At 37.0% G+C, this 18,837-nt stretch overlaps 1 protein-coding gene across 1 annotated transcript in view; it reads right to left on the bottom strand.

Annotated features, from left to right (window-relative positions):
• FRK (fyn related Src family tyrosine kinase) overlaps positions 1-18,837 on the bottom strand; it is a 60,162-nt gene that overhangs the window by 17,436 nt on the left and 23,889 nt on the right. Inside the window, exons 2-4 of the mRNA XM_026726587.2 lie at positions 12,277-12,398; positions 8,954-9,117; positions 1,653-1,821 (exon numbers count right to left, since the gene is read on the bottom strand). Of these exons, the coding sequence (XP_026582372.2) occupies positions 1,653-1,821; positions 8,954-9,117; positions 12,277-12,398 (455 nt within the window). The remainder of the gene's footprint in view (positions 1-1,652; positions 1,822-8,953; positions 9,118-12,276; positions 12,399-18,837) is intronic.

Below are 18,837 nucleotides of genomic sequence, written 5' to 3'. Positions count from 1 at the left end.
TGTCAAATGCCTTGGTCTGAATCCTGATTATTAGGAAAAAGGGGTATAATATAAAATGTCTTGCTACCTTAAGAGAAACTGAAAATTTTGCTTGGCAACATTTATATTACACATTTCTCCTTGATAAGGAAATGAAGTGAACTGCACAAGAGAATACTTATAACAGCCAGTACTACAAAACAGCTGCATAATACAGCTAAGTTTTATTTATTCATTCATTCATCTAATTTATATGGCCAGCTATTTATCCAAGGAACTCTAGATAGTAAATAAAATAAAGAGAATTTCATTAAAAGCAAAAACTAAAAATTAAAAATGCATCAAAGTTCACTAGAAACATGAAACCATTAGAGATCTATGCCAGTTCTCCCATGCTGGTATTCTCACCCCAATGTCTGTGGGGAAAAAAACTAGCTCTTCACAGCCTTGAAAAGTCAATATTTCTTTAATCTGAATAATTAAAACATCCCCAGATAATACCAACTTTAATTTTAAATTATTGCTGTTTATTTTTATTTTTAGAGAAGTGAACACATTAATTTAGTGAAAACCCACTTGCAAATATAAAGTAGCCTAAGGGAACTTTCACAGTTATCAATTTTTACCTTCTAAAACTTGAAAGTGTGCCATGCTCGCTTCAGCCCTGCTATCCTCACAGTTATCAGAGCTACCAGAGCTTCTACCAGAGCTTTCTTCAACCACTTAATGGGGTAGCACAAAAATTAGCATCCAACTTTGCCTTGACGTTGTTTGTGCAGAAGAAGAAAGAAAACACAATATGCACTTCTTCTCTAGTTCAAAAACCTGTTGGAATGGTGCTAAAGCACCAGAACATTTTGATTTCACCAGGGAGAGGAAGGAGCTGTACAGCTGGGATGCTGTCTGAGTCTTCATCATTGGGAAAAAAATGATCAACCTATAGGTCAACAATTAAAATTGCAAAATTATCTTTGCAGCATCAACACTAAAACTGAATTGGATGTTTAAAGGGTTTCGTTGCAGAAATGCTTATGATGTTGACAACATCAGAATTGTGTGACTGTCTGCTCTGACCCAAGCCTTGTTCAAATCAAAGAAACACAAATTATGTATAAAAGCAAACCTTTTTAATGCAGTGCTGTGAATTCTGTGCATTCACAGCCAAGAGTCATGCAAACCTAATTGTCCCAGATAAGAGCAAAGCCCTTTCAAGGTTGCAAAAGGCTGCAAAGAATAAAAGACTAATTGCAGATAAATATCCAAAGCCAGAAGTTTCAAAAAAACAAGGGCTTCAACGAGAACTCTGAGTAGAAAGAACTTCTTTAGCTTCCTGCAAAGAAGCCAACCCGAAGGCTGGCTTTTATCCCTTATGAGAGGGGCCATCACCTTCCAGCCTTACTCCCAAGTCACCCATGCTGCTTCAGCTGCTCTCGCCTTCTAGCAGCTCTATGCACATGTACACTGGGAACAGGCTCCCTCAGGTCCTCTTCATCACTGCTTCCAGACTCCACAGTCTGCTCCAAAGGCAGCACTCTCCAACAGTCCTGGCCCCATCCCTGCATCACATGCAGGCTCCTCATCTGAGTCCTCACTGTTAGAGACCTCAGCTGTCCGCACCTGCTGCCAGCAAACCACAACATTGTCTAAGAAAATTACAGAAGGGTTCAACATACCTGGTTTTAATGTTTTAACTGCCACTGGTGTTCTGTTATTCCATAATCCTTCCCAGACCTCACCAAATTGCCCGGAACCCAATCTGTTTAAAAGTTGTAGAGAATTTCGGTCAATCTCCCAATGATCTACAGTTTGATATGATAAATCATATGGAGCTGGGACTTCTGTCTGGATAGAAATAAAACAGCATATATAAAGATCCATTTTTTGCTTTGCCTAAGAATGTCAAAAGGGCAAACTTTGCAGGTTTTCATTAATAATCAGTCCTCTAAACAAAAAGCTTTGGACAACAAATAAAGCCACGCTTTTAACAAAAAGATGTCTATTCTTACAATGACTTCCTACTGGAAAGACAGCATGTTGCCTTGCTGAAAGTCTCATTTTACTAAAGCAGCATGAAACAGTTGCTTTGAGCACTAACTTCCAGCAGGGAATGCTAGGTTCTTATTGTCACACTCTCATTTTATGCTTTTTTTATTTTAAATGTGTTTCATTTCAAAGCCAGAAAACATTATTTTAATGTCTTCAAATTCTAAAATATCTAGGATGAGCTATGTGTGTTGAGGTGCTTCCAGACAGATGGCTCCTAACATCCTCCTTTCCCTCCACCCCAGTTTTACTGGTGAGATGTTCCATATTTATTTCCATAGCAAAATTGTTTTCCTATCTAGAAAGAAACAAATGGAAATGGTGGGAAAACTGAGATAGTTCCAGCTAGAGGATCATGTCTGAATCGTCTATAAAATTTAGTAAAGGGAACAGGATGATGACTTGACTGGGTGATTTAAATTCATCCAATTGACATCCTTCATAATATGGTAGCAGGTGAGAGATGAGTATTCATTGTTTATGGCAGAAGATGACATTGGGTTCTTCAGTTGCCATAACAACATTGAAGCCATCATTTCATCATTCATTTCTGAGCTTCTGGAGTCCTCTCAGGGCTTCCTTCCTTTGACACTGGTGTGGAGATGCAGAAAAATTCCTGCACAGTTTGAATATTTTTCATAATAAGCCTGAAAGTATATGTGAGAATAGTGCAATTGCTATTTCCTTTGAAATAAGAGAAGAACTTGGTCAAGATAATCGATAGTTAGTGTAGAAACCAATGATCTCCAGAAAAAAGAAATCAGACCTATCTCCAATCCACAGAGTATGAAGTCTGAATTAATTATTTCTACTTAATAAATCATGTAGAAAATCTATCTATGTGGTTGCTAGGACTCGAAAACGACTTGATGGCAGATAATCAATCAAACAATTAATCACTTGATAAAACCCTGATATTTCTCAACTGATTTTCCTCCTTTCTGAAGACTAATTAAAAGTTGTACAAGCAATGAAAACAACTTTCCAGACTGTTTTTTTTAATATATAAAAGGTACTTACCTATGCCTCCACACATAACCTTTTTGTGCTACAATTTTATTAGACACATGCACAGAATATTAGTAGTACTTTTTTGCAATTGCAGAAAGAATGAAGACAAAGATATCAGATTCAGAGATGGCAACAAAGGTGGCCAGCATTATGAAAAACAAGTTTTATGGGGAATGTTTGGAGAAACTAGAACTCTTTGGTATGAATAAAAGGTTGCTAAGAAGATACGAAGAATTACTTCCAGATAAACACTGGAAGAGTTTATCTCTGAATATGCATTAAGCTATTACCAATAGGTAGACAACAGCAATCTCTAGGGCATTTTCCCACTGCAGAGTTATAGCACTATCCATCCATTCTTGAGTCAATAGAATGCTATACAGGTAGTCCTCAACTTACAGCAGTTCATTCAGTGACTGTTCAAAGTTAGAATGGCACTGAAAAGGTGACTTACAGCCATTTTTCACACTTATGACCATTGCCGCATCCCATTGGTCATGTGATTTACATTTGGATACTTGACAACTGGTTCGTATTTATGACAGTTGCAGTGTCCCAGAATCAATGATCACATTTTGTAATCTTCTGACAAGCAAAGTCAATGGGGAAGCCAGATTCACTTAACAACGGTGTTACTAATTTAACAACTTCAGTTAACAAATGTAGCAAGAGAAGTTGCAAAATAGGGCAAAATTCACTTAACAAATTTTTCATTTAGCATCATAAATTTTGGGCTCTATTGCGGTCGTAAGTCGAGGTACCAGCACAAAACGTCCTGTGCCATGGCCTACCCCATCTCTCACTTCTGTTTCCTATCAATGACAGAAATTCAACTTTTCTCCAGAGTAATAATAATAAAGCCTAACCAGTTTTATATACCTGGGATGAAGCTAATACCATAAAAACACAGCAGGGGGGGAAAGGATATCTTTAGAGCATGTTTGTGCCATGTTTAGATGTATGTGAGGAGCAAAGTCCAACATTTTTTAAAATCTAACTAAAATAAGGCAATTGAAATCGAATCAGTCCTACCATACTAAAATTGGATGTCAATAATTGTCCGTCCAATCAAGAACAGAGCTTGGCACCATCAAACTGATTGCCCTTTTTTTCAATCACCATCTGCATTGCATGGAGATGTTCTTGGATTTATCATTCACTAGAGGTGCAAGGAGCTCTGCTGTTCAGTCACTTTTCATCACTTATGAGTAATGCTGATCATGTTATTCCTGAGACATAAGTAATCCTCTGGTAATTACTTCCACTTTGATCCTTGCCTGCTTTGCTTATTGCATTGTGCTTATTGCAACATGCTTGTGGCAAAGCCCTTTATGCACTGAAAATGGTTTAGAATCTTCACTTATTCTGTAGCCAGAGCCCATTCAATGCAATTACAGTGTGACACTTCCACTAATCCATCTCTTAAATCAATTCAGAACACTGGTGTTAAACTTCACATCCCTAAAAGGCATTATGTTACCTTTTGAGGCCAGGCTGTCTGAAGAAGGGTCTATGACAATTCCTCACAGCCAACCAACTCACCATGGCAAGCTCACCATGGCCAACTTCCATGACATCAAACATGTAAACAAGCTAAATGCACTACTAACATGGGCAGCATCCTGCCCACACACTTTTATCTTTCTTGGTGACTTCAAACTACCTCATATTAACTGGACCCTAAACGAATGTACAACTGAACCCATACATGCAACCTTCTACAATCCTGTAACAAATCTGGGACTGGAACAACTAGTAACCAACAATACTAAGCTTAACAACTGCCTCGATCTCATATTCTGCAACAGTTTGAATTCAATTTACAGAATACAAATTAAAGAACCCTTTTCCAACAGTGACCGCAATATGATTGACTTTTGTCTCAACATATGTCTGCACAAAAATCATCACAATGACAAAATCTCCAATTATAACTTCAATAAAGGCAACTATGATCTTATAATCAATGATCTCTCTTCCCTTGATTGGCAATTTCTATTCACTGGATGCAATACTGTTGAAGACCATTACAACATATTCTTACTAGAAATCAAAGGAGCCATCAAACTATATGTACCAATAACAACTCCCAAAACCAGGAAAACAGATTACCCATAACAATAAGGAAGCTTCAATCCAAAAAGAGATCACTTTGGCGAAAAAACAAATCTGGTCACGTTGCCAACTTCAAAAGCTGATACAATAATCTATGCCACCAGATAAAAACTTGAATGCACTAATTATCACATCAAACAAGAGGAAAACTTTCAGCACACAAATTCCACCTGTGCTTTCTACAATTTTGTAAATAACAAATTAAAAGACTCAAGGTCCATCCCCCCCCTGAAAGGACCTAATGGCAAAGACTGCAACAACGACACTACCAAAGCAAACCTCTTTAACACATTCTTTGGCTCAGTATTTGTAAACAGCAATGGATCAAGCCCAGTACTTCCTAGTCAACCACAGAAAACTACAATGATCTAATACATACTGATTTTACAGAAGACATTGTTGAAAAAGCACTGCACAATCTAAAACTATCCCTATCTATTGGGCCAGATGGAATATGTGCCTACTTCTTTAAAAAGCTATCCACTGCCATAGCCGAACCTTGAGGCATAATCTTTGAAAAATCTTTCCGCTCCAGTTCCTTGCCAAAACTAGCCACGGTCATCCCCATCTTCAAAAAGGCAGACCCCAGCCTAGTTGAAAATTACAGACCAATCTCCTTATGCTGCATCACCTGTAAAGTTATGGAATCAATTATTAATCAATCCATTATCCTCCACTTAGAGACAAACAACCTACTCTCTAATAAATATTTTGGTTTCAAATAAAAACTATCCTGTAATCTGCAAGTCTTACACTGCAAAAACATATGGACTACACAACTCAATCAGGGCAAAGCAATAGACGCAATCTACATAGACTTCTGTAAAGCCTTTGATTCAGTGGTACACAACAAACTACTACTAAAACTAAAATTGCATGGTATCTCTGGACACCTACATAACTGGATAGAAGCATTACTGTCAAACAGACAACAAATGGTCAAAATTGGGAGCGTCCTATCAAATTCTGTACCTGTCAACAGTGGTGTCCCCCAAGACAGTGTTTTTGGACCAACTCTCTTCATACTAAGAAGAGTTGTCCACTCCTCTACTCATTGCAGAATATCTTATCCACCAGACTTGAAACTCTAGACCTAGAAAACCTAGAACTACACCACCTCCAGTCCAATCTAAATATAATATATAAAATCATACATTGCAATGTCCTACCTGCAAATGAATACTTCAGCTTCAATCATAACAATACAAGATCACACAAGAGATACAAACTCAAGGTTAACCGCACCAAACTTGACTGCAGAAAATACGACTTTAGCAACAGAGTGGTCAATGTCTGGAATACTCTACCTGACTCTGTGGTTTCTTCCCCAAACCCCAAAAACTTTAACTTTAGACTGTCTACTATTGATCTCACCCCCTTCCTAAGAGGCCTGTAGGGGCATGCATAAGCGTACCAATCGTGCCTACCGTCCCTGTCCTATTGTTTTTTATTTTTCTTATAAGTATCCATCTCATGTATTCAAAACTATATTTATTTTTATACCTGTATCTTGTAAGCGATTGACAAATCAAATAAATACTAAAAATACTAATACTAAACTTGCCAAGGCCAACTCACTGCGGGACCAGAATTGCATTAATATCCAAGAAATGGTGGAATAGTATCATGAAAGAAAGGATGCAAAAGGAGGGACAGAATGAAATGTGAATGACAAAAATTAAAATATTTTTTCATTTATTTTTAAAAATTAAATTGAATTGTTAAATTGTTCTGCGGCAAGTTTCTCCCATGGCAAGTTGGCCATGGTGAGTTTTCCCATTCCATTGAAGGAATCCCTCTTTCACTTTTTAGCCTTGTTACCTTTCATGTGGGTCTACTCAATAAAGCAAGCAGTGCTATATCACCTCTGTGAAATATCCCTGTCAAATAAGTTTGCTTGATACCTACATTATGGCATTTCCAACAGTTCCTTTTTGTCCTTTATTTTTTCAGGCTACACACAGGCTACTATATGTACCTTGTGGCTTCACCTTAACTTTATCATAGGCTGTTTTATTCATAAAATGGTAGATGACCTTCAACTGAGAGATAGACAAGGTATTATATTCAGCGGAAAAAATAATAATGGAGCATACCTACAAGATGAGGAATTCATGGCTATATCAGAGCAGACATGGTTGTGGTCACTAACTACAAGCTGTCAACAGTGTGAGATAGTTCTACAACAAAGTTATGGGATGCTTCAAGAAGAAATACTGTGTCAAAGACACATGAAATTCTCCCTTAGTAAGATTATTAGACTACAGTATGAGATTCTGAGTGCCACATTTCCATAAGAGTATTGACAGTGAGAAGGTGCGGACAACTAAAGTGATACAGAAACTTAAAGTCTTACCCTATAAGGACAGATTGGCTGAGGAGCTAAAAAAACCTGGAGAAAGGGAAGAATAATATAAGTGTTTGGTTGTATAAAAAGGGTCTTACTGGGAAGATTGTGAAAAACTATTTTCCATTGCCAGAGAAACTAGGACTTGAAGCAATAGGCAAACATTTTAGATACCTAGATTTCTTCCTTATTTATACATAAGGAGGAACTTACTGATTATGAATCTGTACAACAGTGGAATAGTCTGCTAATAAAAATAATGGGTTTTCCATCTCTGGAGGGTTTTAGGAAGATGTCCAGTAAACATGAATTAATAACTTAAGTTCTCTGGATAATTATAGGTAAGTCAAAACATGATTTATTTAATTAATCTGATAAATAACAAAAAGGAGGAGGCATTGCAAGAATCATCTGGAAATATTGGTTATCGTTTTTTTCCTCTTAATTTGTGAATTTAAACCGTTGATGTTAATGGAAATCAATTTGATTTCTTCCACCATCTTACTCTGTAGTTGTTTCTTGTTGAAGCTTATTTGCTCTCGTTTGGTGTCTCGTTCTTACGCCTTCTTTTTCCACTTCTTCCTGCTCTTAGGATTTGCATATCCTGCACTGCATGAGGACTGGGTGTTTTTTAATACAGCACCCCTCAACTTGGACAGATTTATATTTTAATGTGAATGAATTTAATTTATATTTACATCCAACTGTTAAACTCTGAGAACTATAGAACCTTATGTTTTGTTTAATGTGTGTCTTAGGAGAGATGTATATAAAAGGGCAGATTTGTTTTCATCAAAATAAATATCAAAAGTGGATGAAGAAATAGGTTGTAAAAAAACAATTTGCTTATTCATTGTGCAGCCTGAAAAATGCAAGGAGTTAATCTTCGTGCTGTCTACACTTCGAAACAACTCTTTTGATTCAGTGAATCAAAAAAATAAATGTGAACGCATTCACATCCTGATGCAACTGCATTTGAAATTATCTATAATGTAGGAAAAGCTTCAGATATTCAACTAATAGATGATTTTGTTCAAGTGTTTCTTTTAGTATCTCAGAGATTAAAATATCCCTAGATGGAGACAGAAGAAAGCCAGCAAGCTTTAAAATATATTTAAGTACTGTCTCTACAACCCTGATCGGATCTGTGGTTTCTGTTTTCAGGCACCACTTGGAGACAGAAAGAGTTATGAGCTTAGAGATTTCATCTCAATATAAGTTTATACTGTGACTTCATAAATCACACAGTGACATGCGTCTTTTCCACCTCAATTGCACATTTATTTGCCTGAAATGATATGATGATGAAATGCCTAAGGAATGGAATGATACAATGAAGTGCATTTCTTAGAGTAATGATCACAGCATGTAGGGGAATCATACCTGTATTAACTCAATGATCAAATACTAATCTCTGTATTTTTAGGGGGAGATGAGAAACATTCTGACTTACTGTACCTTTATGCAAGGCCTGCCAAGCCTTACACACAGCCCGTCACTGGATTTACTGTAGTGCATGACAAAAGCATTCAAAGTGTGAAATGTTGCCCTCCGTGTCATAAAAAAATCACCGTTGTCCATTCGTTTGATTCGGTAGTGCTTCACAGTTGCTCCATCCCGAACTAAGAAAATAAAAGGATACAAAAATGCCATCCCTTGTTTTTCCAATGCCTACAAAGAAATCAGAGAAGGCTGTTGTGTAGTCCTCCTCCACAATGGCTTATAAAAACTGAGTCCTTCAAGTGAGCTTCTACATCAGGGGTGTCTAACTCGATTTCATTGAAAGCCGCATCAGGGTTATGTTTGACCTCGGGGGACCGGGGTGGGCATGGCCAGAGTGGGCATGGTCAGCTTGACATCACTTGTGTCGGGGGCACCTGTGGCGGCCCAAGGGCTCTCAGAGCGAAAATGGGCTCCCAAGCTCCATTTTTGGGTGCAACAGCCTATTGCAACCCTCTGCCAGTGAAAACAGGGTAATTGGATTTTAATAGCTCTAATGCTCTAAATCTAAGTAGCCAGATAAAAAGGCCAGGTATACAGGTAATAAATATAACTAAATAAAGTAAATAAGTACAAATGTGTTTATGTTTTTAAAAGTCCGCCCAAAAGTTAGAGAAAGGGTTAAAATGGCACTGCTCTTCTCTCTAGAGCACAAAGCTGATTTGGTCTACTTAGCATGGGTTAAGCTCTTCTAAGGGTTTTCCTATATACCTTGTTTCAGGTTGGTCATTAACCAAAATAAAGTTATCACTCACTGCATAACTGCCTTGTTCCACAAAAAATTGAAAAGAAAGAAGCCAAATGTGGCATCATGGTGCAGAGAAAAAGATCAATAGTATGTCACTGTGTATAAATAATTTTATTCATACAGGATATTAATCACAGATATAAATATAAATGTATCAATTGCTACACATTATCCTTACAATTTTCACTGACTGATGTGGAGAACAGCATCCCTGTTTTTAACTCAGATTGGATGCATAACTTATATCTTTAATATATGCAGGGTTTCACAATAATTCTATATTAATTGAATTCTTAACCCTGCTTTCTTTAAACTGATTATTTTATCAGGAAAGCCTTGATTATCTACTCTTGTTTCTAATTATAAATATATATGTTTTAAAAGAAAGTCAGGAGTAATTTCTTTGTATTTCTTCATCTTTTCATTCTGCACCTTTGGCTTTGCTTTCTCTTTAATTCTTTACTTTTTTTCTCTTTTCCATCTTATTAATTTGTGTTTGATTTTGTCTTTAGTTTCAAAAATCTAATAAAGTTATCTGAAAACTGAAACTGAAAACAAGGGAAAATATGCCTTGAACATGCAACTTCCATCATCTGCCACAAGAGGGTGCATGTCATGAAAACCTATTGTTGTACTTTTAAAGTTTACTTCCAGTTTTCAAATGCACATTCTACATCAATAAAATAGGGTTAGTGAAAAGCATTGAATTATAGCGTCTTTTATTGCATATCACACTTACATACACTTCATGCTGCTAGAATCAGGATAAGCAATATTATACAAAGCACAGAAAAAGGATAAGAAATAGTAAGCCAAAGAAATTAAAGAGATGACGTCAGAAAACAAAAGAAAATACACTTAAGCTGAGTGTTTATTGTATATTATTTCTCTCCAAAGAGCCATTTAAGGTGTTGGTTAAGGAGCCAGTTAAGGCATTAGGCTAGAAACAAAGAATCTGTAAATTCTAATCCCATGAAAACAATTGGGTGTAGGCCAGTCATTCTTTCTCAACCCTAGGAAGCGGTTAAGGGATAACCATTTTCAAAACACCTAGCTAAAGAAATCTGCCAAGAATTGTCCAGGAAGTCTCCAAGAGTCAACAATGACTTGAAGGTATTCTCACCAAAGATCTTCCTAACCTTGCAAACCATCCTTGTTTCCATACACTTCTTCCTATCTTCTGTTTTTTTTCTTAAACTTGTTACTTCTGTTGTTTGTCATTTTAGCCACACCAAGCCCAACTAGGATCTCTAATCCATACATAGGCTGTCTTGCAAGCCAACATAAGTGACCTGCATTCTGTCAGAAAATATAGGCAATAAACTAACAAAAACTCACGATGTATTATCCATATTCCCTATACTCTATAGGCTTGGAAAGAAACTATAAATATTTTAAACATATTGATTTTATTCAGAGTAATTTCAAAGCAACTGTTGTTACTATTTTATGGCGAGGGTGATATTAGAGAAAAGCATCAAATTTGCCAATAAAAAAATATTTCTGTTTTTTTTTACATTTTTATTGGACTGATTATTTATTAAAGTCTTGAGTCAAGACTGATTCCCAGTGAATAAATGTGGACACAACTGTTGTTTTCTTTCTGTTTTGCTGTTTCTGCTGTATGGAAATAGTTTACCATTGCCTTTTTCATAGATTAAAAAAACAATCTAACCTTCAGCAACAATTACATGTAGATTAAAAGGTTCCTGAGATGAATCAATTTATAAAGCTTCATTTGCAAGGGTGCTGGAATGGAAATATTTTCATAAAGAAAGCAGGGCTACAATACCTGGGCTGTAATCTTATGGATAACCACTAGATGTCAGCAAATCTTAACCCTCTGCTGCCATATAATGATTGTCTGGATTTGGGGGACAAAAATCCTTGTAGAAAGGAAAGCAAAGGGTTGGGATATATTTTGAGAAAATATTTTGGGTTAAGGTTGGGATAAACAAAATTTTCTGTAATTTAGCTTCCCTGTCCCAAATGATTCAAGGAAGGATCACAAAGCTTATGAGGTAACTTTTTTTTCTTTAAAAGAACCCAAAAGCAGTTCTGCTAAAAGCACCCTCTGCTAAAAACCTAAGGAATAGCAATAGCATTTAGACTTATATACTGCTTTACAGTGTTTTACAGCCCTCTCTAAGCAGTCTATAGAGTCAGCCTATTGCCCCCAACAATCTGGCTCCTCATTTTACTGACCTCAGAAGGATGAAAGGCCGAGTCAACCTTGAACCTGGTGAGATTTGAACTGCCAAATTGTAGGCAGTCAGCAGCAGCAGAAGTAGCCTGCAGTACTGCATTCTAACCATTGTGCCACCGAATAACAATCTTTAAATGCTTCTCAAAAGCATTCATTCATAGGCATTCAAATCTGTATGTATGTTTGCTTCTAAAGAATGACCCACTCACCAGATAAAAAATGTGTATGATCACCAACAACAGCTGCCAGTTTATTTAAACCAAACTAAGAAAAATTTAATTTAATTTAATTTAACAACATTTCTAGGACAGAAAAAGTGGAGGGTACCTGAAAGGGAAAATTCACCCTTTTGACTTTCACTCTCTCGGATTAGAAAGGCTCCTGTCTCATTCTCATGATAAAGGAGCTGTTTCTCGGCATCTGCTCGTTTAATAGCCCCAAAAAACCACCTAAAAGAGAAAGAAGTGGGTACAGCTAAATTAGTAGTTAGAACTAGATTTACAAGAATAATCATATGTTAAAGCAAAGGACCAGATCTGAACAAATTATTTATCTATTAAGAATCATCTTAACAGTAATGATACAGACAGGAGGTCCTTCCTCATACAGGCTGGGAACAGCACAAATGAATATGCAGCAGTATTTTATAAACACATCTGATCCCAGTTTTTCTCAGCCTCGGGAAGTTTAAGATAAGTGGATTTCAATTCCTCAGCCAGCCTCAACTTGTTCAAGACCCATATCTTAAATGTTGCCAAAGTTGAGAAACACTGTGGAACACTGTCTTATTCGGTGTGCATCAGTGTCACATCAGCTATATAACAATTACTCTTCCTCCAAAATACAAATTAACTAATGAGTAAAAGAGCCTAGAAGTAGACACTCATGCCCTAATGTCATACAAGCTTCTTGATCTAATTTCAAAAAGCAATGCCAGATATCTTATTCACGCCTCAAAAAAAAAAAAAAAACCTTTCCTTTCACAGTATTCTGGACATTTTTAAAACTTTTTCTAGGGTCAGGATATTATAAAAAAGGCGTACTGAGCTCTTGCTTTAATAATCCATGTTGTTCTGCTGTTTTCCCAGTTTATGGATGCTGACTGAACTATAAGTAGGTTAGTGAAAATTCTCTTGGAAAGTAAATCACTGCAATAAAGCTGATAAAATGATCAATCCCTCTGTAGCTTCAAGAGATCACGAAAGCTAGTTATTTTGTTGAAAGATAACACAACGCTTTAAATTAAAATAAGGAATTAAAGGTGGAAAAGAAAACAACTTAACTCTGCGTTATCCTAGCCTGGTTATAGAACAATGTATGCCTAAACAGAATTACTTTTAATTAAAAGAAATTAGTAGAAAGGATTACAAAAAGATTTTAAATTGTTTTAGAGTAAATATACTTAGTTTTGCACAAGTTTTTTTTAAATGAGTTTTCTCACCGAGCTATGCTAAAATTTAACATTTATGATAGCCTTTATTCACAAAAGAACATTGGGATTTCCAACAGTATCTAAACTTTGTAATTTTGTAAAGTACAATTTCCTTTGCTATGCTAAATAACAATCCAATGAAATAGCATCAGTCTAAAGCTGAAGTTTTAAAGCTCCAATGAATAGGAAAAACACCAATGAAAATTAAAGAAATTGGAGGGAGGGGAGTTGACCAGAAGGGAAAAAATGATGGACCGATTTATGGCTTTTGCTTATTGGAATAGAATGATGGGTAAGATGGGGCAATGAAGGGAGGACAGAGGATAAAGGAATTATGATTTATTGTTCCAGCTGTTAACGAAGATGGTGTCAATTTTGAGAGAAACTGAACCAATTCACAAGTAGCAACTGAACAGATTACCAAAATATTTTGGCAAGTTATTAGGAATAATGAGGTCTGCATGTGAGATATTGCTTCTCAAAAAATAATTAGACTCTTAACAATAGTCTCTGTTGTTGGATTTTAGTTTCTGGCATCTCAAGATGGAGAGACAAGCAATTTTATTTTTGAAGTATCTTGAATAATTATTTTGTCCTGTGCTACAACTTTCCTTCTCTTTTGACCTCCTTAAAAATAAACTCTTTTTGTGCTGATCTTTTCTATTTTTTGTAGGGCTATTGCTTGGGGAAGTTTTTAATTCTTTTAGACACTTTCTGTGTGTTTTAATAATGATCTCAAAAGACTGAATTTTTCATTGGAATTTTTCATGGAACATTAATTTTAATACATTTTAAATTGGCTTTCCTTATCGTATGGTTCTGGTTTAATGATCACTTTCCATAAGTTATCAGAAAAAAATAAGAATTTAAGTCCTCTTTTCACTTAATAAGGAATCAGAAGGAGGGGGATTGAGAGAAGGGGGAGGGGGGAGGGGAAGGGAGAGGGGGAGGAGTAGATGGGAAAGAGAGGGAGGAAGGCATGGGGGGGCAGAAAACAAGTGTCCATATACGTTTCTGGATTTTTCCCATTTATTTTAGTCCTGCCTATCTTGAGATCCCAATGTACTAACCTTGTGAGAAGGAAGACCTATCAAAAAAGTAATTGGCCACCCAGCCTAGAGGAAAAAAAAGGATGATTAGCTTTTTAAAAGATTAAAACATACTAGTGGGAGCTAATCTAGTTTTACATTGTTTCCTTATGCACATAATTATAGAATTGTGTGTGTTGTATATGCTTCTCTTTCAACACACACATTCACGCACACATTTTTGATGTTCCATCATACAACTGTGTCTCTCCTGCTCCAATGTAGACAAAATATGCATATTTTGCAGGACTTTGAGTTCCTGTACATTGAGTCTCTATATCCATAATGGCAAACTATGGCACAAGTGCCAGAAGTGGCACATGGAGTGAAAGGTCACCTGGAAGAGCCCCACTGCGCATGTGCGTGCACCACCTGCCTGACAGCTGATTGTTGGGTATCTGGCATGCATGGGGGGGTGGAGGTGCACAGGAGATGCGTGCGCATGCACAGAGTTGCACAGGGCACGTGCGGGGGATCTTGTGTACATGCGCAGAGATGCTCCGTGCACATGGGGGGCTCACACACACACGTGCAGGGGGTATAGGGGGTGCATGCATTGCCTTCTGGGTGCTGGCATGTGAGCACGCGTGCAATTTTTAGCAAGGAAGCCCCAAAAGGTTAGCCACCACTGCTATGTATGCCTGACAAAGAAGGCATTTAGCCTCAAGACATAATAGAAGTATTCTATGATATGACATTGAATTTCTTCTACTGTTGTAAGTTGGCTGCCTTTAGAATGGGAGGAGTCATTGAGAACCTTAGAGTAGGTACTATTGTTCTGCTTTGAAACTAACTTTAGAAAAAGAGCAGCTGATTATTTTGACTGAAACTTGAGTGTGTAGGAATTCAGGTATTTTCGGGGGTGGGGAGAGTTCCAGGTTCCAGTCCTCCCCTAGAGATGCTCACAGGATGACTTTGGGCTAGTCAGTCTCTCTTAGCTAAACCAACCTCATGGACATACAAATGCAGGGGTAAATAGAAGTTGGGAATGTTTTGTATATTTCTTGAGGCCCTGAACAAAAGAAAGGCAGAATATAAATCTAACACATAAACAACCATCTGGCTTGGTTACCATATAGTGTATTCTTAAGGAATGTTCAGAACTATTGACTTGTGTAAAACCAACAAAAAAGTAGTGGACAGGAGTGAACAGGTTCAAATTAAATCAAGACAAGACAGAGGTGTTATTGGTAAAAGGAAAATTGACAAACTGGAATTGTAGTTCCATCTGATTTGGTTGCTGTGTAGTGTGTTCTTAAGGAATGTTCAGAACTGTTTGCTCATGTAACACCAACTGACAATGCCAAATGGTGAACAATACAAAGATTTTATTCTATTGATGAAAGAGTTGCCCTGGTTGTCAATTGTTTTCTAGACTTTTTTTTTCAAGAGGGAGTGCTGATTTTTACTCTTACCAAACTAAATAGCTTGTGGTCTAGTGTCTGAGGGACTACCTATCTTGATATGAACCAGCCTGGATGTTAAAATGAGCAAGAGAATCTCTTTATATATAGTCGGACTTTCTCAAGTCCATTTGTTATGATCACACTTTCAAACTATGCTTTCTTTGTCCTTTTAGTGAAAAAGTCCAGACTTTTCTCATAAGCTAGGTTCTTATGATTTAAGGGAATTAGTACCATGCTTTCTGAAAATAATCTATGTTTTGCCTAAATAATCAACTCTGAATCGACACTGGGCAGGTCAGTTGCATTCATTGAGAAGAATAGAAGGCTATTGAAAATGAACAGCTAGGCAGGAGGTTCCAATGGCTGTTGCTAGGAATATAAGTCACCTAACAGTTGGGTTGGAAATATATAAACCAGGATAGATATTTTAATACTGTCTCTTTAAGGGAATGCTAAAATTGTAATTGGGTGTGGTTCCTCAAATGGCCATAAGATGGAGCCAGAAACCTGGGTTGTTAGTTCTAGAGAGTGTTGCCATTCCTGCATTTCCCTATTGGCTGTTGCTGATCGTCATTATTCTTGGATTGATGTGAGTCTATTACTGAACTTTTTTGATACTGGACTTTGTTATTGGATTATCCCTGGACTGAAAACTGACTGCTATAACCATGTATGACTTGGACTGCTTGTTGGACTTTCCTTAACTGTTTACTGGAAGTAAAAACCTACATTTTACTATACAGTGTAGCTGTGTGCTGGTTGTGTGTTATTCCTCACCACTCTCACTACGTCTCCCTGTGTGCACTCATTTGCCTAACGGGGAATTACCTCAACAGCTGTAGACTTCATTGCTGATAAGCATGGATCCCTTTGAGGACAAGCTCAGCCTTAGCAGATGTTTACCTTCTGAATTTCAAACCATTCTGTAAAACCAGGATGATTAGGAGACTGGAGGCTAAAACATATAAAGAACGTTGCTGGAACTGGGCATGGCTAGTCTAGTGAAGAGAAGGACCAGGGGAGACATGATAGCAGTGTTTCAATATCTGAGGGACTGCCACAGAGAGGAGGGGGGGTCAATCTATTTTCCAAAGCACCTGAATGCCAGACAAGAAATAATGGATGGAAACTGAACAAGGAGAGATTCAACCTTGAAATAAAAAGAAATTTTATGACAGTGGGAGCAATCAGCCAATGGAACAGCTTGCCTTCAAAAGTTATGGAAACTTTCACTGGAAGCTTTCAAGAAGAGGCTGGACTGCCCTCTGTCAAAAATGGTGTAGGGTCTCCTGCTTGGGTGGTGGGGTTAGATTAGATGACCTATGAAGTCCCTTCCAACTTTGTAAATCTGTTAACCTATTAATTTCTCTCTTTCCTCTCTTTACTGTGCAGCAGCTACTCCTTTCCCTCACCACAAAAATTCTAATTCCTTCTTCTTGATTTCTTCTTCTTGTTCACTATTTGTGCCTGAAGAAGAGAAAGGAACATATTTGTGTAATATATTTTCATGCTTTTGTTCATTGGGTATGGTTGGTATATGGGGATGGGAATCAGTTCACTTTATAAATTGGGTTCGTACAGGCAACTTGTTTTAATCAGTTAGGAATTCATAGGATTAATGTTTGGGGAGTATGATTTCCTTCCAGCACATAACTTGTACATAAATAAATTCACATTTATTGGGTAGATTTATTTTCAGATGGAATTTGCAATGTTAGATTGACAAGGTTGAAACGCTGGGAATTGCAAGTGACTTTTTCTGTCTTCTTTCTTTATACTCATCTTAAATGCTTAAAGGTTGCTGTCCTCCATTGTTGTTTTATTACATTGCAATGTAATTGTTTATGTTTATGTTTTTCTGGTTAACTCCCTTGAGGGTCCTCTGAAGAGGAGAATGGGCTACAAATCTGATCAAATTAATAAAATAGTTAATCAATAAAACTCTATATAGTGCTAGGTGGACTGTACTAAATATGTCTGCAATCCAAGTCATGAGGTAATCCATGTTTCACAGATAGGAATAATGAGGTCAAAATGTTAATTCTATGAATCAAACCTTCCTGAGAGTAACCTATGAAAAAGCCAAAGGGGCATCAACAAATTTAGATTATAACAGAAACATGAACACAAATCTGATTCCAAGGTGAAGCCCTTGCAATAACAATGATAAACCCTTGCAATAACAATGATTTGTTTCTTTAATCAAGCAGTTGAGTGAGTACTGTTGATGGGGTGAGGTGAGGAATGAGGAAATACTAAAAGATTAAATGAAAATAGAAGATTACTGGTTTCATCCTTAGTACAGTAAGTGGTTTCTAACTTCCTGTCATCTTATGATTTAAAGATACACTTTGTGGTGAACAAACTGCAACACACCTTTTTGTTTTATTTATAATATTATAAAGCTGACATTTAGAAAAGGGAAGATGTATCATAATCTTGACAGAGAAAGGCATGTTTAGGCTTTAAAAAAAATAAAACTTGGAGGGACACAATTGAGGTATACAACATGGTCAGGGAAATACTTTTCTCCTTCTCTCAAAACAGTAAGACTTGAAGTCATCCAGTGAAGCTGACTGAAAAGAGAAGACCTTCTTCAGACAACACATAGCTAGCCTGTTGATTCATTCTCGTGACAGCCACAAACCTGGACAGTTGTAGTAGCAGACTTGATATATTCAAGGGGAATAGGTCTATCGAGAACAATTAGAGTGTGTGGTCTTCTGGTTGGAAGAATCTTCTCTCTAAAGGCCAGTTTCAGGAAAACTACAGAAGGATGTCCTGCATGGAAGGATCTCAGAAACATCTGGCAGGCCACTGTGAGAAACAAAAGGCTGAACTCTAAATGGAACTTGACTTGCAGTGTGACTCTTGTGTTCTCATCACAGGCCAGCCTCATTCTACACAGTAAATGGAATAATACTATAGATAGATTATGCTAGTCTATGATAACAGATAATCA

Source organism: Pseudonaja textilis, chromosome 1 (genome assembly GCF_049901715.1).
Source record: "Pseudonaja textilis isolate UNSWEBS1 chromosome 1, rPseTex1.2, whole genome shotgun sequence".
Lineage (NCBI taxonomy): Eukaryota > Metazoa > Chordata > Lepidosauria > Squamata > Elapidae > Pseudonaja > Pseudonaja textilis.
The sequence above is the reverse complement of the archived record's forward strand: the minus strand, read 5'-3'. Positions and strand labels throughout refer to the sequence as shown.